This window comes from Oncorhynchus kisutch, linkage group LG14, assembly GCF_002021735.2.
Source record: "Oncorhynchus kisutch isolate 150728-3 linkage group LG14, Okis_V2, whole genome shotgun sequence".
Lineage (NCBI taxonomy): Eukaryota > Metazoa > Chordata > Actinopteri > Salmoniformes > Salmonidae > Oncorhynchus > Oncorhynchus kisutch.
Window position 1 is genome coordinate 34,153,200 of NC_034187.2, and position 19,403 is coordinate 34,172,602.

Here is a 19,403-nt window from a genome sequence, read left to right on the forward strand (position 1 = left end):
GGTGTTCCTGATGTTTTGTACACTCACATGCTGACCAGACTGGACACGTCGCGTGCACGAGCGTCGTACATTTAGAAATCCATGTTATTCAATTATTGCACCCACACTGCTCGCATGCGCCAACGAGCGTCTGCGCTGCCAAGGGCTAAAATAGAAGTCATTCCTATTTCTGACGCAAATCGCGCTACAAGTCCTGCCTCTCCCATCTTAAATTAGCTAGCAACAGCAAGTCAGCTAAATAGGACAAATTAGCTATCAAGTGCAAGCTAACTAGCTAAATTGCTATGCATGTTGAATGCTTTTCGACCTGTCCCCAAATTAATGTAATTGGTTCAGAGTTTGTTTTGATATTTTAACCTGCGTGTCGTGATCGCGTTTGGTGTGGGGGGACAAAATAAATGTATGCACGATAGCGCACGATGGCGCACGTGCACAGCCGGTTTGGATTCCGTGTCAGTGTACTTTCACATACAGCTTGTGTAAGAAAAGTTAGAGGAGTTACTTTAAACTATTCAATGTTATTTAGGTTGTCTACACTAATGAGTACGGAGCTGATCCTGATCGGTGTCTGACATGATAAGTGTTGACATGATAGTTCAGATGAATTGAACACAGCTTGTTTCCAAAGCTTAGCAGGGTACATAGAGGATAGGCATCTGGATGGTAGACTTGTTCGCAGTGAAGTGCATTACCCTTCTTATACCAGTAGGAGTCACTGTTAGGCAAAACTATATCATTGAATCAAACATACCATTTTACTATCAACATTGAAACAAGGCCAAATAAAATGTCAAACCAACTATAAAATTCTACATAATTTCAACCACCCAATATACAGTATATTGAATATAGGATATAGCAACATTTTTTTTACATTTCTTTGAGGAATTTTCAACTCAATTTCAATGTATACATAGTTTTAATGATTATGTTGAAATTAGATTGATGTTCAAACCTGTTAGTCAGGTTGAGTCAATGTATTTAAGTTGATGGTAAGCCTTAATTTCAATGTTTACAATGCTGGTTGATGACTTTTTTTCAAATTCAATGTATTTGAATTGTATTCAATGTATTTTCCACATTTACTCCACATCACAAAACATTGACACATTTCGGTGAAACAACGTTGATTCAACCAGTGTGTGCCCAGTGGGTAGGGCTGTTGAGTTCTTTGAGGAAAATGTGTTGTTTCACTTTTGCCTCTATAAAATGGATCACAGCTTGTTTATACGATTCCTACAGACTAATATTCACCTTATGCATGACCTTTTACTTTTCAACATGGCCGCCGTGCCTATTAATTGGCTGGGCATAAAGTGAATACAGTACTTTACAGTGTAGTCTCTTGTGTAAAAAGTGCTGTGTGGCTGGTGTTGCTGGCTATATGATTAATCATGTAGGAGGAGTTTGAGAGGAGGCATTACCTCCATCATACAGTGGTGGTTCAGGGGCGTCAGAGAGAGTGGTCTTCTCCTCACCAGCCAATGGCTGGCTCTCTCCCCCCTCGAACATTCCAAACACACTCACTGTGTACTTGGTACCAGCCCTGTGAGAAAACAACTAAATCAGTTACATTTCATTCATCTCAACAAGTTTGTCAGTTTGTCTGAGAGAAATTACTGATAGACGGACCCAACAAACTGGTGAAATAATGAAAAAGCAGCACAGTTCATTCTATCTTTGCAAGGCAATACAGTAACTGTGACAAACCATCTGATATACTGTGCATTCGGAAAGTATTCAGACCCCTTCAATTTTTTTCACATTTTGTTACATTTACAGCCTTATTCTAAAATGGATTAAATAAAAACAATTCCTCAGAAATCTACACAGAATACCCCATAATGACAAAGCAAAAACACATTTTAGAAAAACAGAAAAACCTTATTTACATAAGTATTCAGACCCTTTGCTATAAGACTCGAAATTGATTTCAGGTTCATCCTGTTTCCATTGATCATTCTTGAAATGTTTCTACAACTTCATTGGAGTCCGCCTGTGGTAAATTCAATTGATTGGACATGATTTGGAAAGCCACACACCTGTCTATACAATCTCCCACAGTTGATAGTGCATGTCAGAGCAAAAACCAAGCAATGAGGTGGAAGGAATTGTTCGTAGAGCTCCGAGACAGGATTGTGTCAAGGCACAGATCTGGGGAAGGGTGCCAAAATTGAAGGTCCCCAAGAACACAGTGGCCTCCGTGCTTCTTCAATGGAAGAAGTTTGGAACCACCAAGTCTCTTCCTAGAGCTAGCCGCCCAGTCAAACTGAGCAATCAGGCGAGAAGGGCCTTGGTCAGGGAGGTGACCAATAACCAATGGTCACTCTGACAGAGCTCTAGAGTTCCTTTGTGGAGATGGGAGAACCTTCCAGAAGGACAACCACCTCTGCAGCACTCCACCAAACAGGCCTTTACGGTAGAATGACCAGAAGGAAGCCACTCCTCAGTAAAAGGCACATGACAGTCCGCTTAGAGTTTGCCAAAAGGAACCTAGAGGACTCTCAGACCATGAGAAACAAGATTTTGAGAGGATCTGCAGAGAAGAATGGGAGAAACTCACCAAATACAGGTGAGCCAAGCTTGTAGCGTCATAACCAACAAGACTAAAATCGCTGGCAATGGTGCTTCAAAAAGGTACTGAGGAAAGGGTCTGAATACTTATGCAAATGTGATATTTCAGTTTCCTATTTTTATAACTAGCTAAAATTTGCGAAACCTGTTTAATTTAATCCATTTTAGAATAAGGCTGTAACCTAACACAATTTGGAAAAAGTCAAGGGGTCTGAATACTTTCCGAATGCACTGTACTTTACATTCCAAGGATAGACCTACCTGAGCTCCTCCAGAACCACAGTGTTGTCATAGGGTCCTACCAGCAGCTCTCCCAGGTCTATATCATTTCCAATGGGGTGGAAAGTGACTTTGTAGCCCTTGACTTCCCCTGGAGCGGGGTCCCAGGTCACTCTGAAACTGGTCCTAGCAGGCTCGGAGGTCTGCAGGTTTCTAGGGGCTTTGTACGGTGACACTGGAACAGAGAACATGAAGATTTGATATAAGCAGATGACTATATAAGCAGATGACTATAAAGTGGAAGTAAAATTAGGCTAAACATTAGGTTAAATATTAGATTATTACAGGTAAAATGCTAGTTCTTAGCGGCCTCTGGAGACCCATTTTCTCCTGGCCTATCGTAGATTTAGTAGTTGATGATGATTGATGATGAGTACATGATACAAGTCTGCATAACCCTCCAACAACTAGCTACTGCACAGGACTCCCCTAAGCTAACGCAAGCAGCACAGAGCCCAGTTCAGTTGTGGTTAATGATAGACCAACGTACGTGTGGTTCCTACTCCTTGCCTTGCTTTTCCTTCTCCCTGCTTGTACACAGGCAGCACCGTGATGTCGTAGGTGGTCATGGGCGTTAAGCGTCTCAAGATGGTGTTGGTGGTACCACCAGGCACCTTGGCAGCCAGCTGTCGCCCGCCCGACGCTGGCTTGTACGTCACCCGGTAGTTGACAACGTTTCCGGGTGCAGGCTGCCAAGTCACCTTCATGCTTTTCTCCGTCTCCTCGGAAACCACCACAACTTTTCCGGCTGCAGACACTGGGAGCGCAAAAGAAGGAAAATTAAACACCAATGCTTGATGGATTGATAACGGTATTATGGTGTGTTTGAGTTTGAGCAGAGAGCAGAATTGAAATGCATGTCAAATTGCTGCCTACATTTCCAAATGGTACAAAGCCATAACGGCTTGTTGGCAATCTAAACATTGGCATGCTTGGTTAGCTCTGAGATTTTTACTGAGGTATCGGTTCAGTTTTCATATGCTTGTGAACACAGATCCACCCAAACATTGTTTTATATCCCAGTCAGAACATACACTGACCAGACCCACTGTGCAGATTTCCATACTATGACCCCAGTATGTCTTTGGTGCAGGAAGGACAAGTGTGAATTGTCAAAACCCTTAACGAGCTCAGGAAAATATTCAGACAGCTAGACTTCAGAGGGAGGAGTTTTATGGATGGAAAAAAAGCAGCCTGTCCAAGTTTTCAGTGTGTGGCTCAACCCAAATGGACCTCTCCTGTTAGCACAGACAGAGAGAGAGCCTGTGGTTCTGGTGGAGGAACCAGCAGGGCGAAGTGACCACGGATAAAAAACATACAAGCCTCTGGAGGTGCCTGAAGGTTGTTTTTGGTGTAAATTGCACATGTCCTGCTTGCCAGAATCAATAAGCAAAACGATGCAGCGACACAGTTTTCCATTAGCACATTTTGTCTCGCAAAGCAGCGGATAAATTCCCCAATCGGGGCAAGTTTCCGTCAATGTGCTTTTCTCACTTCAGTGGGTTGCTGTATTACAAGGAGAGGGGAAGCACTGTCTACTCCTGTGTCCATCTGAATCCACAACCTCCCCTGATAACTGGTAGCAGGTGTGGCGTATTGCGTCATGGCCATATACTATATAATACACACGTCGTCACCCTGATTACAAAAGCATTTCAGTGGCCTTTTAGGTGGATCAGGTGACTGCCCGAAGCGGTGACGTTATCTGCAAGCTCAAAGAATGAGCCGTAACTGTCACCCTATCTCACTTTTTCCACATCACGCCCAAGAATGGGGCTCAAGTTTGGGCCTTCAAAACCCTTGTTTCCGGCATAACTCTAAAGCCTGCGTCACTCCTTTTGAAGGCTGAGTGAAGTCATTTAATGCTTTTTTCTTACCATGTCTCGGTTCTATTTGTGGATTATACGGGCTATGAAAGCTACACGTTCATGGTTTATTTAAGGAAATAAGGTCTGTACCCAAATCCAATTTCGGGAACCCCGAAGCTATCTTGCGATCGCTCTTTATTGTCATGAGACAAATATGACCCACTCTGGTCCTCGTCTTCATTCCTGGTGCTCTACATAGGCACATTCCAGTTATATAATGACCTACAGTGCCTTCAGAGAGTATTCACACACCTTTTCCACATTGTTGTTGATGATTGTTACAATCATCTGTAAGGTCCCTCAGTCGAGCAGTACATTTCAAACAGGTTCAACCACAAAGACCAGGGGGGTTTTCCAATGACCGGCGAAGTTATTAACTACACTTTGGATGGTGTATCAATACACCCAGTCAGTACAAAGATACAGGTGTCCTTCCTAACTCAGTTGCCCGAAGAGGAGGGAAACCACTCAGGGATTTCACCATGAGGCCAATGGTGACTTTAAAACAGTTACAGAGTTTAATGGCTGTGAAAGGAGAAAACTGAGGATGGATCAACAACATTATAGTAACTCCACAATACTAACCTAAATGACAGAGTGAAAAGAAGGAAGCTTGTACAGAATACAAATACACCAAAACATGCATCATGTAATAAGGCATTAATGTAATACTGCAAAAAATGTGGCAAAGAAATTAACTTTTTGTCCTGAAAACAAAAGAAGTGTTGTTATGTTTGGGGCAAATCCAATACAACACATTACTGAGTACCACTCTAAATATTTTCAAGCATAATGGTGGCTGCATCATGTTATGGTTGTCTATTGCAATGATGAACAACCAATTTCACAGAGCTTGAAGATTTTTTAAAAGAATAATGCGCAAATGTTGCACAATCCAGGTGTGGAAAGCACTTAGAGATTTACCCAGAAAGACTCATAGCTGTAATCGCTACCAAAGGTGCTTCTACAAAGTATTGACTCGGGGGTGTGAATACTTATGTAAATGAGATATTTCCGTATCTAAATTGTAATACATTTGCACAAATTTCTAAAAACATGTTCTCACTGTCGTTATGGGGTATTGTGTGTGAGAGAAAAAATTATATTTAATCAATTTTGAATTCAGGCTGTAACAAAATGTGGAATAAGTCAAGGGGTATGAATACTTTCTGAAGGCACTGTAGATACAACTCTCTGCGGTTATGGAGTATTTTTATATCCTTTTCCAGCTCTGAGTTCACCTGGGGACGAGAAATCCGGAAATGCATCTTCTCAGGCAGAAAGAGAGAGGGAGAGCTACAGAGGCAGGGAGAGAGAGAGAGAGTAGAGAGAGTAGAGAGAGAGAGAGAGAGAGAGAGACTGAGAGACAGCGAGAGAGAGAAGGGGATAGACAGAGATAAAGAGACATAGAGAGAGGTCCCACAGTAAGTGTGTGTATGGTGGAGACATTAGGGAGTGACTTACTATCTGTGGTCTCAGCACCCACGAGCGGCTCTCCCTCTCCCCTGCCGTAGGCTGCGTACACAGAGACCTGGTAGCGCGTCTCCGGAGTGAGCCCCTCAAGCACAGTGGTCGTTACGTCCCCGGGGACGGACTTCTCCCCTGTCTCCTCCGTGTACAGCGACTTCCACTTCAACCGGTATGAGCGCACGTTACCGGGCGCCGCCGTCCAAGAGACAGCGAAGCTGTTGTCTGTGACGTCTTTGGTGACCAGGTCTTTAGGGGAGCCAAGGACTGTGAAGGGAAAGTGACAGAGTTAAAACCTTAGGTAGCTGGGAAACTTCATCTCACATATCAGTGTTTGTCTTTGACAAATGAACCACAGCAGAGTTTGTGTCAGGGGTGCTAGTTGATGTGGTTGCTTGTCTGCATGTGGGTGCTGATGATTTCAAGGCAGACAGATGCAGTCTGGGGGACTGTGTTCTATTGAGCAGGATACATGAGCTGGTATAGCGATAAACCACCAACAATCACTGATCTGTTTCTGTTTAACCCCTTGGGGTGTTTTTAAAACCAGTGATTTACATTGTTCATAATCTGAGGGTTTGGAAAAAGCTCTGCGAAACCAATCACCCGATTCCAGCCCTCAGCTCAGTTTAGGGCGTCTAGCAGCACTTTCATTTTCCATCGAAACAGAAGAAACTTGATCCATTAAAGTGTGTTTGCTACAATCGCAGATGTTGCTCTCTCTCGCTCTCTGTCTCTCTACATCTCTCTCTTTCCTGAGAGACTATTGGGGTGGGTGGGAAGTAGCAGACGCTGAGTTACGGGAGAAGGATTTGCGGTGGCGTTAGCTGTGTCAGCTGTCTGCCAACAGATCTTTGGCTGTTTTGGGCGCCCCTACTGAGATGGGCTCCTTCAACACAGCCTGGCTGCGCAGACAAGTTTCACTCACCACAGGGAGAAAGACCACCTCACATCTCTCTCCCACACAACCTCAGGACAGGACAGGAGAGGACCAAGCTGTTGCTGTAACCTGCACACAGCCTGGACCTAACACTGCTAATGTGGGAACAGCTAGAGATATCAAATCAGATATCAGGTAGTTAATGTGTGCCAGTAAAGAGACACCTCAGTGACTGGTTTGGCTATGAAGCTAGCATGATTCTCTGTGTTATCAAACGTCATCAATCTAAATGAATAATCCAGGGTTCACTATTCAACCACTATTCACAAACGAGGCAGTTTGGGTTGCACAATTGCTAGCAGGACTTAGATTTGTAACTACATAATTGGGCCTAGCCTCTGTGTAGTGAACCAAAGAAAAGCATTAAGAGAGTACTGAGGAAGGAGCCATCAACCAGGGATGACTTAGAGCACATATTCATCAGCAATTTGGCTAAACATTTGTCATGGTAATCTCCCAAATCTCCAATAGCCCGATAAGGAAACGGATCTGACAAACACAATGGGTCTTCACTACATCACTCAGACACAGAGCCTAATCTGTATACTTCACTAACTGACGTATAGGAGTAGACCAGCCAGGGGCTTCCTGTAACCAAGGCATGTTTGTTGATGTACCTAACCTTCAAATGGACTGCCAAAAGGCTTGTGAGTTTGGGCTTGAATTGGAATGTGTCAAGAGGATGAGTCAGGTGCTAGGAAAAGTGCACCATGTGTGCTACCTGCTATGAGGCTGAGCATTCATAAAAAGCTCACCCTCTCCGCTCACACGCTCAAATAGCGGTCTTGTCAATGTAACATAATAGCATGCATTGACTGCATTCATACAGTACATGATTTATTGCCCGACAAACGGCCTACAGACTGTTCTATTTCTTGAGCACACAGGTGAAGAAGAACTGGAAATGGAGATATTCACTTAAATGTACAGATCAGCAGTTTAGTTCCGTCTGGTTTGAGATCAGCTCTTTCCAGATGGCTGGTCTAAAGAGGATCCATCAAACCCACTATTCCTCCAAAGTGCCATTATAGGCCTGGCACTCCCATTTACAGTTCCTTCATGTAACTGCCCTGGAGCCTGGTCCACCTAGAATTTGTCTAGGCCAGACCATGGTAAAGACACAGGGTTCGCCTGCGTGTGAGGGATGCCCTGCTCTGCCCTTTCGCCTCGAAGGACCTTCCGTCTGGAGGAAAACAGTCGCTACTGGCTCCACTGCGACACTGAGCCTGGCAAAACACCGCTCCGCCAAGAGCCCAGTTTCCAAAGGGATCGTCATGAAAGGAAATCAACTCAAATGGCTTGGAATTCACCGGGTTTCATGCCACACTCTGTGGCCCATGAAATGCGTACTACTTGCAAATGCTTACTACTTCTCCAGCTACTTGCACACCAGCTAGCTATGTCCTTTCATGGCTGTGCTTTGAAGCTTGTATAACCTATAGTGAAAAATGCTAACCTCCCCTGTTATTGTAATGGTGAGAGGTTAGCATGTCTTATATTTGTGCATCTGCAACTTTCTCACTCCTTATTATTCACGATTTATTCAGGACTATCTGTAATCATAGTAGCATCCACATTAATGTAGAAGTGTTTAGAAACATATTCTAGTCTTGTTTACAAAATAAGTGACTACAAAATGACACAATACATTATTTACCATTAATTTCTGTTTGGGCACCAAATAATCTGAAACACAACCAAAACAAACAGCAAATGCATCCAACAAGTTTATAGAGTAAAAAGCTTGATGAAATCACTGTGTGCTAGGAATATGTGACCAAATATTAAACTTTTGACTTAACACACATACAGTGCATTTGGAAAGTATTCAGACACCTTGAGTTTTTCCACATTGTGTTTCATTACAGCCTTATTCTAAAATGTATTAAATAGTCTACACACAATACCCCATAATGACAAAGCAAAAACAGGTTATTAGACATTTTTGCTAATTTTACATTTAAATATCACATTTATATAAGTATTCAGACCCTTTACTCAATACTTTGTTGAAGCACCTTTGGCAGCGATTACAGCCACAAGTATTCTTGGGTATGACACTACAAGCTTGGCACACCTGTATTTGGGGAGTTTCTCCCATTCTTCTCTGTAGATCCTTTCAACCTCTGTCAGGTTGGATGGGGAGCGTTGAAAACAAGGTTTTCATCAAGGATCTCACTGTACTTTGCTCCATTCATCTTTCCCTTGATCCTGACAAGTCTCCCAGTCCCTTCCCCTGAAAAACATCCCCACAGCATGATGCTGCCACCACCATTCTTCACTGTAGGGATGGTGCCAGGGTTCCTCTCAACGTGATCCTTGACATTCAGGCCAAATAGTTCAATCTTCGTTTCATCAGACCAGAGAATCTTATTTCTCATGTTCGGAGAGTCCTTAAGGTGCCTTTTGGCAAACTCCAAGCGGGCTGTCATGTGACTTTACTGGAAGCTTCTCCCATCTCCACAGAGAATCTCTGGAGCTCGACCATCGAGTTCTTGGTCACCTCCCTGACCAATGCCCTTCTCCCACGATTGCTCAGTTTGGCCAGCCACCTCTAGGAATAGTCTTGGTGGTTCCAAACTTCTTCCATTTAAGAATGATGGAGGCCACTGTGTTCTTGGGGACCTTCAATGCTGCTGAAATGTTTTGGTAGCCTTCCCCAGATTTGTACGGACAATTCCTTCGACCTCATGGCTTAGTTTTTGCACATACATGCACTGTCAGCTGTGGGACCTTATATAGACAGGTGTGTGCCTTTCCCAAATCATGTCCAATCAATTGAATTTACCACAGGTGGACTCCAATCAAGTTGTAGAAACATCTCGGGGATGATCAATGGAAAACAGGATGTACCTGAGCTCAATTTCGAGTTTCATAGCAAAGGGTCTGAATACTTGTGTAAATATGTTTTTTTTTTGAAAAGTTTCTAAAGACCTGTTTTCACTTTGTCATTATGGGGTATTGTGTGTAGATTGATGAGGAAAATGGTTTATTTTAATCCATTTTAGAATAAGGCTGTAATGTAACAAAATGTTGAAAATGTCAAAGGGGTTTGAATACTTTCCGAATGCACTGTATGTGAATTTGTCCCAATAATTTTGGTCCCATAAGATGGGGGCACTATGTACAAAAGGTGCTGTATTTTCTAAACGGTTCACCCGATATGGATGAAAATACCCTAAAATGAAAGCTGACATTCTGCGCTTTAACCTCATTGTCTCACTTCACATCCAACGTTCTGGAGTACAGAGCCAAAATAAAGTTATTGTCACTCTCCCAATACTTTTGGAGCTCACTGTATATAGTGCAATTTCTCAAGCAATAATTTAGCGAGGACTGTCTGGGAGTTGTCTGAGTGGGGACAGGAAAATGTTAAACTTACTGTTATTGGTAGAGAGGTTAGGAACTCTCTTTTTTCTTGGACTATGAACTAATTTAGCACCTGGGGATGTCACCAGGCAGGCCAAAACATCCCACCTCAACAGGCTGACACTTCAGGCAGTCTTTTCAAACAGCTCTTACACTAAAAGGGCATGTTTTCAATAATTTTATCAAAAAAAAAAATTTGCCATCCTACCCAAAACATAAGTAAAAGTTTACAGTTGAAGTCGTAAGTTTACATACACCTTAGCCAAATACATTTAAACTCAGTTTTTCACAATTCCTGACACTGAATCCTAGTAAAAATTCTGTGTCTTAGGTCAGTTAGGATCACCACTCTATTTTAAGAATGTGAAATGTCAGAATAATAGTAGAGAGAATGATTTATTTCAGCTTTTATTTCTTTTATCACATTCCCAGAAGTTTACATGCACTCAATTCGCTTTTGGTAGCATTGCCTTGAAATTGTTTAACTTGGGTCAAACTTTTCGGGTAGCCTTCCACAAGCTTCCCACAACAAGTTGGGTGAATTTTGGCCCATTCCTCCTGACAGAGCTGGTGTAACTAAGTCAGGTTTGTAGGCCTCCTTGCTCGCACACGCTTTTTCAGTTCTGCCCACAAATGTTCTATATGATTGAGGTCAGGGCTTTGTGATGGCCACTCCAATATATTGACTCTGTTGTCCTTAAGCCATTTTGCCACAACTTTGGAAGTATGCTTGGGGTCATTGTCCATTTGGAAGATCCATTTGCGACCGAGCTTTAACTTCCTGATTGATGTCTTGAGATGTTGCTTCAATATATCCACATAATTGTATTTCCTCATGATGCCATCTATTTTGTGAAGTGCACCAGTCCCTCCTGCAGCAAAGCAGGTTGGGATGGTGTTCTTCGGCTTGCAAGCATCCCCCTTTTTCCTCCAAACATAACGATGGGCATTATGGCCAAACAGTTCTATTTTTGTTTCATCAGACCAAAGGACATTTCTCCAAGTATTACGATCTTTGTCCCCATGTGCAGTTGCAAACTGTAGTCTGGCTTTTTTATGGCGGTTTTGGAGCAGTGGCTTCGACCTTGCTGAGCAGACTTTTAGGTTATGTCGATATAGGACTCGTTTTACTGTGGATATAGATACTTTTGTACCTGTTTCCTCCAGCATCTTCACAAGGTCCTTTGCTGTTGTTCTGGGATTGATTTGCACTTTTTGCCCCAATGTACGTTCATCTCTAGGAGACAGAACACGTCTCCTTCCTAAGCGTTATAATGGCTGCGTGGTCCCTTGGTGTTTATAATTGCGTACTATTGTCTGTACAGATGAACGTTGTCCCTTTAGGTGTTTGGAAATTGCTCGCAAGGATGAACCAGACTTGTGGCGTTCTACAATTTTTGGTCTGTGTGTGGAGGTCTTGGCTGATTTATTTAGATTTTCCCATGATGTCAAGCAAAGAGGCACTGAGTTTGAAGGTAGGTCTTGAAATACATCCACAGGTACACCTCCAACTGGTTCACATTATGTCAATTAGCCTGTCAGAAGCTTCTAAAGCAATCACATCATTTTCTGGAATTTTCCAAGCTGTTTAAAGGCACAGTCAACTTAGTGTATGTAAACTTCTGACCCACTGGAAGTGATACAGTGAATTCTTAATGAAATAATCTGTCTGTAAACAATTTTTTGAAAAATGACTTGCCAAAACTATAGTTTGTTAACAAGAAATGTGTGGAGTGGTTGAAAAACGAGTTTTAAGGACTCCAACCTAAGTTTATGTAAACTTCCGACTTCAACTTTATTATTTGTTCTTCAAACTGGGCTTCGCTTAGTGTGGCGTGGGTTGCATCTGCTCTTTCTCTCCCCATGCTCTTTGGGCCCCTCACTGGCCTGGGAGGAAGTGAACCGTTAGTTATCTGCTGGAGGAACCAGCCAGTACTCGACCGCTCACAGCTTTGAAGTACAGTACCTCCTAGGTAAAACCTAACACAAGTTGAGAAAGACTCAGCGCTTCGATACATATTCTCACCATATTGTTTTCTAAAGGCTCACATTTGGAATATGAATCTCAGCAATTACTCAGCTCCACTTTACATGATTCGGGGCCAGAGTTGACTCCATTAATCAAGCCAATCTTTATTGGTCAGGAATCAGGATATGGTAGGCTCAACATACAGTAAGCTTGCCACAGGGTGTGCTATATTGTCTCCATCATCCTGTTAGCATTCTCTACCATACAGCCTGACTGTGCCTCCGGGTTCTCCAGGTCTGCCTACATAGGCTAACTCACACAGTGGATGACTGGAAGTCTGTGGCCCCCTAAACAACGAGATCAGTGTTGGCCTGTTTTTCTGACGTCAAGCTGTGCTGCTGTAACCAGACCAAATGCTTTGTCATGGAGCCCAGACACTGGTTCTATTCTGGTGGGAGGCTAAGGCTAATGAGTCAGCATAACTGACCATGTCATGGAATCTCAGCATCTGACTTCTGACCTTCTGACCATTCCCAGGCTGGAGGTCCAGAGGTGGACACATGAGGTCAGTTTTGTTGTCAAAGAAGGGGGAGAAGGTTGCCTCAGGCAGGAGAGTCCCATGGGGAAAGAATGAATGTGCACCATTCAGCATGTGAACTGAAAATAGCTACATGATACTTCATAGCAGGACACCTCTCCATTGTCCTCTAGTGCACGAAAAGGATTCTGATATTCCCTTGTGTAGAAGCCATTTGATCTGCTAGACATGTTGTCATTTAGGTAGGAGGTGACATTGAGAGACAAGGACTCCACAGTTTGGTCATGATGAATGATATAAGCTTTGATGTGTAGAGGGCTCAAACTGGAGAGACCATTTGTGACAGGCTCAAATCGGTCTTATGTAACAAAATTTGAAATTGTGTTTTTTACATTGGATAAAATTAGAGACTCAGAGCTACAAAATAGTATATCATACACTACAGCTGAGGAACAATTGGAAAGTAGTTTTGCTTTGAAAGTTGATAAACTCACTTTTGAGAAAATGGCCTTTGAATATTTTGGTACTACTACTGGAGAGCCCTTCTTCGTCTACACCCATTCAGCATCGTTCACACCATCTTAAGCTTTTGCCCCACCCATCACTTTAAGGGTTGATCCGAGCGTTCTGTACTAACAACAGCAGTCAAGCACCCCTGTAAAGACCTTTATTATACACAGATTCAAAATAGCTATTGACAAATGTGTATTTTGTGGTGGTGACCCAGAGACTCTTGACTATTTATTTTGGGACTGTTCTTATGCAAGAAGATGTAAGTGAGTTAGAAGATTTTATTTTAAAATGAACTACTATTAATGTTAATTTGAAATGGACCCTGATTTAACTTTCATTGTTAATTTGTTTATTTTCATGGCAGATTCTTTATCCATAAAATGAAGTGGGTGGAGAACAAACCCCTCTTCACATTGTTTAAGAAAAAATTGAAATATTATTTTTGAAATAATTCGTAAGTGTAAAACAATTAAAAAGTGCAAAAACAATTAAAAAGCCATACCGTAAAACATTTTAACAAATTGAAAACGGATCTCGATCTGATCTACCCCTGTCTGTTAGGTTTATGTACTCTTGTTTGTATATTTCTGTTTTGTATTTGTTTTGTTCATAATAATATAACATTTTTTTTTTTTTAAAGCAGTCAGGCACTCAAGCACCCAAGCTAGACTGGTGTTTTCTCCATCTCCTTAGCTATCATACTTGAGCGGCAGAGTAGCCTAGTGGTTAGAGCATTGGACTAGTAACCGGAAGGTTCAAGTTCAAATCCCCGAGCTGACAAGGTACAAATCTGTCGTTCTGCCCCTGAACAGGCAGTTAACCCACTGTTCCTAGGCCGTCATTGAAAATAATAATTTGTTCTTTAACTGACTTGCCTAGTTAAATAAAGGTAAAATTAAAAATTCCACTAATTTCAAAACTCAGTCCTCCAGAAAGTGGAGAACATACACATAACTTTAGCTAGCTAACGGTACACCTTAACTTGACATTAGACTTGAGCAGTTTTCCAACGCGATACATTTAAAAAAGCCGCGTCAGAGAGAATTACCTAGACATACTGACCAGCTCAAATAGACAGAAGCATCCTATATGGCAGACCAATCCAAACTCATCTTTCGGCATGTCCAGCCCACTCATTATCTCAGCCAATCATGGCTAGCAGAAAGGTTGCTGATTTTTCTTTGGCTAAACCAACTAGGCTCGTAATTTAACAATTTTATTTATATTTACAAATGGCATACAAGTTTGTTATTAAAACTTCTTATGGCTGGGGGCAGTATTGAGTAGCTTGGATGAATAAGGTGCCCAGAGTAAACTGCCTGCTACTCAGTCCCAGTTGCTAATATACGCATATTATTAGTATATTTGGATAGAAAACACTCTGAAGTTTCTGAAACCGTTTGAATTATGTTTGTGAGTATAGCAGAACTAATATGGCAGGCAAAAACCTGAGAAACAATCCAAACAGGAAGTGGGAAATCTGAGGTTGGTCGTTTTTCAACTCATTCCCTATTGAAGATACAGTGGGATATTGGTAATGTTGCACTTCCTAAGGCTTCCACTAGATGTCAACAGTCTTTAGAAACTTGTTTGAGGCTTCCACTAGATGTCAACAGTCTTTAGAAACTTGTTTGAGGCTTCTACTGTAAAGGAGGGGCTCATTAGGGTCACAGTGGTCTGGCAGAGTGCCACAAGCTCGTGATGCTCGTTCACGTGAGAGGTAGCTCGCATTCCATTGCTTTTCTACAGACAAAGGTATTCTCTGGTTGGAACATTATTGAAGATTTATGTTAAAAACATCCTAAAGATTGGTTCTAAAGATTGGTTCTATACATCGTTTGACATGTTTCTATGGACTGTAACGAAACTTTTTGATATTTCGTCTGCTCTTAGTGAACGCGCTTCGTGACTTTGGATATGTTTACAAAACCAGCTAACAAAAGTAGCTATTTGGACATAAATAATGGACATTATCGAACAAAACAAACATTTATTAAGGAACTGGGATTCCTGGGAGTGCATTCTGATGAAGATCATCAAAGGTAAGTGAATATTTATAACATTATTTTTTACTTCTGTTGACTGCAGAATATGGCGGATATCTTTTTGGCTTGATTGGTCTCTGACCACCATACAGATTATTGCATGGTTTGCTGTTTCCGTAAAGCTATTTTGAAATCTGACACAGCGGTTGCATTAAGGAGAAGTGTAATTAAAGTTCCATGCATAACACTTGTATTTTCATCAACATTTATTATGAGAATTTCTGTAAATTGATGTGGCTCTCTGCAAAATCACCGGATGTATTTGGAACTACTGAACATAACGCGCCAATGTATACTGAGATTTTTTGAAATAAATATGAACTTTATCGAACAAAATATACATGTATTGTGTAACATGAAGTCCTATGAGTGTCATCTGATGAAGATCATCAAAGGTTAGTGATTAATTCTATCTCTATTTCGGATTTTTGGCTGGAAAAATGGCTGTGTTTTTCTGTGACTTGGCTCTGACCTAACATAATTGTTTGTGGTGCTTTCGCCGTGAAGCCTATTTGAAATCGGCCACTGTGGTGGGATTAACAAGTAGTGTATCTTTAAAATGGTGTGAAATACTTCTATGTTTGAGGAATTGTGATTATGGGATTTCTGTTGTTTTGAATTTGGTGCCCTGCACTTTCACTGGCTGTTGTCATATCGATCCCATTAGCGGGATCTCAGCCCTAAGAAGTTTTTTTAAGGCACATGAGAGTTCACATGTTCAAGAAGGCATTTCTGCCCAAAAAATGCACCTTTATTTAAAAAAATCAAGTTTATGTTCAAGCGGCTCTCTTGTAAAGTAGTGACCTACGACATACACCTAGTTTCCTGAAATGGTTCACATTTGGTATCCACTACCTGCTTTCAACTTGGCCTCTGAATGAGATAGGGGACACTAAAGGGAGAAGGCTGGATTCTGCTCAGAGCCAGTTAGGGTTGAAGTTCTATCACTGCTAAATCTTTTTTTCCTCTCTGCCCTCAATTAATTTCCATTCGAGTGATCTTTAATTCGTCCAATGACAAGGACTATATATCTCTAGTCCAAACATGACATACTACTGACCCCCAAACCAAACTAAAGCACAGCACATACAGCCTCCTGAGTGCCTGACCCCAGTCCTATTTGAGCCCCCCCCCCCTCCCCAGAGCTTCCTCTCCTAGACCACCCTCAGGATGGAACTCCACTAATGTCATGAAGCTATCCAGAGACCTGTGATTGGGCTGCAGTGAGCAGAATGGATTGTGGAGGCGTGTAAGTTCTGGCTTGTAGGATACAGGGGTCTTTGTGGTTGTTGGGCGCCCTGGGAACCAAGCTAGCGTGACCCGGACCATAACCTCCTGCTGCCATGGCTTGAAGGTTTTCCTCTAGGCCGAGCTGCTTACTGAAAAGCCTATATAGCACTAACAGATGTCCCCCCACACTAATTCACTACATGTCAGTCCTGAATAATGGTCAGTTTTCTAACACTATCCCCTAGGGTTAGAGAGAGGGGTATAGTCTTCAAAGGGTTTGGTAAATGTTGGCTAATGTTGCTCATTTAGATTCTTGAAGACGTAGGCCTACGCATGCATCAAACTCTATGGTTGAGGATCTTAGTTAGCAGAATAGCTGAGGTAGCCGTCTCTGCTCAGCAGCATTGCTAATCCAAATGTTTTACAAATCGTTAAAGTGATATCGAAGAATTGTTAAACAACTCCCCATGTGCCAAATAAAATAATCTTGACTAAACCTTATGTCCCCGGAGTGTATAAAACTGCATGAGCTAGCCTAGCATGCCATGTGTTGGCTGTTCCAGATTTGATAGGTTTACGAGAGTACCACCACTCATTTCCATCTATTCCAGCTTCATGGGCGGTAAAAGCAGAACTAACCTACAGTCTGTCTGTGCCACAGGAATGACATAAAGCTTCACATTCCAGATTTTGCACAGTTTCCCTTATACACTGAGTCTGAGAAGAGGGATCCTAAGATATCTAGAAAGGATTTCTAGGGCAGTATGTTTTTCTAAAGACTTTCACATCGCACTCCGAGAACAAAGATTTTCTTTTTTTAAATACAATTTTCCCTTAACAAAAAATAGAAGGTTAAGAAACAGAGGCATACACAATTAATGGCACTATACTTCTTTCAGTCTTTAAAAGTGGAGCAGGACACTATGCAGTACACAGAGATGGCCAGTATAGACACTCACTTTGAAGATGGCCTCAAGCTATTTTCACACTCTCGCTCACATCAGCTGTCAAAGAAACACAACCCCATTCTTCAAAGCAGCCAAAGAGCAGACAGTCGTAATAAAGACAGACACAAGAAGGTTTTTCCTGTACCTTCCAGGGTGGTGCCTGTACCCAGGAGGGGGTCTCCCAGCCCAGAGGTGTAGCGGGCACTGACAAACAGCTCATATTCAGTAGCAGGCTGGAGGTTCTTCAGCAGGGCCACGGTGGTGTCTCCCTTCACGGCAATTTCCTTCCTCTCCCCGGTGCCATCGGCTGGTTTGAAGGCCACGCGGTACTGGAGGACGTTCCCGGGAGCGGCCCGCCATGACACCATCATGCTGGACACGGTCTCGTTGAAGACGCGGAGATCACGGGGAGAACCACGGACTGAGGGGGAAAAGACATAGGGGTCAACCAATTACTGCATCTTCACTTATTTACTGTATAGTAAATCAAAAAACTGCATTAGCTACAGGTAAGGAATTTAAATGTTAGCAGCCATGCTGGCTAACTTACTGACCTTCCTTGGTGGTTCCGTCCACCTGCATCTCGTCTCCCAGGCCGGAGGTGTACTCTGCAGACACAGACACGCGGTAGGTGGTGATAGGGAACAGCTCCTGGAGCACGATGGTGGTGTCAGGTCCGTTGGTCTGGGCCTCCAGCCTCTCTCCTCCCCCCGTCAAGGGGACATAGGACAACCGGTACCTCACCACGGGCCCTGGCGCCGCCAGCCATGTCACCCGGAAACTGTCCGTGGTCTCTTCAGACACACTCAGTCCCCGCACAGTCCCTTGCTCTGGAATGGAGAATGTTTAGGTTTTGTTTAGCAGTAGCTTGTCAATATAACTTTTAAGAATGAATATTCTGAATAACCTATTGAATGATTTTGCATCTAAAGAAGCCATGTAGGTTTCTTGTGAAAAAAACAAAAGCACTAAAACATAAATCTCTTCACTTGCTTATGCTGTGAAACCCCTGAACGTGTACGCCTTCAACCCCTTACCTTCCAGAGTGGTCTCCTCCCCCGACAGAGGGAAACTGTCTCCTTTGTCGTACTGGGCGAACACGTTGACCTCGTAGGTGGTGAGGGGAGTGAGGTGTGGCAAGATTGTGCTGGTGGTGTCGGCTGGCACAGCCAGGGAGATGTAATCCTCAGTGATGTCCTCGGCCTTACGGAAACGCACCAGGTAGGACATGACGTTGGTGGCATCGGTGGCCCAGGTGGCACGGAAGCTTCTAGACGTCACCTCAGAGAACTCCAGGTCCCTGGGTGCAATCAGACCTGACGAGCGGGATAAAACACAATGAAATGGCTGGTTTGTGTTTTGTCCTCATAGACAATGTCATCATAATGGCTTTTGGTAACATTAAGCCGAGCTATCTCATTATATCAATATCAATATCTCATTGCTTCAGAAAAGCTGGAATGGAACCAACTATTTGAACTCATTCAACTTTGTTCACAGTTCCATCTCTGAACATTTATTTTTCATGAGTGTCTTAGCCATAGGAAACACTCCTCGTATGCTAGCAGTATGCATTCAGTCGACAGGGTTGCAACACATTTATATTACAAACCCCTGGACATTGCCAATGCCTAAATGTTCTGTGTTCTTGTGACAGGGGGATC

At 42.7% G+C, this 19,403-nt stretch overlaps 1 protein-coding gene across 2 annotated transcripts in view; it reads right to left on the bottom strand.

Moving 5' to 3' along the window:
• The window catches only part of LOC109903929 (collagen alpha-1(XII) chain), a 73,782-nt gene that overhangs the window by 41,876 nt on the left and 12,503 nt on the right, over positions 1–19,403 (bottom strand). Inside the window, exons 11-17 of one of the 2 annotated variants that reach the window (XM_031788288.1) lie at positions 18,777–19,055; positions 18,294–18,569; positions 17,885–18,160; positions 6,186–6,455; positions 3,344–3,610; positions 2,836–3,028; positions 1,425–1,546 (exon numbers count right to left, since the gene is read on the bottom strand). The exons of the other annotated variant lie outside the window; for it this stretch is intronic. Of the exons in view, the coding sequence (XP_031644148.1) occupies positions 1,425–1,546; positions 2,836–3,028; positions 3,344–3,610; positions 6,186–6,455; positions 17,885–18,160; positions 18,294–18,569; positions 18,777–19,055 (1,683 nt within the window). The remainder of the gene's footprint in view (positions 1–1,424; positions 1,547–2,835; positions 3,029–3,343; positions 3,611–6,185; positions 6,456–17,884; positions 18,161–18,293; positions 18,570–18,776; positions 19,056–19,403) is intronic. 2 annotated transcript variants of the gene reach the window in all.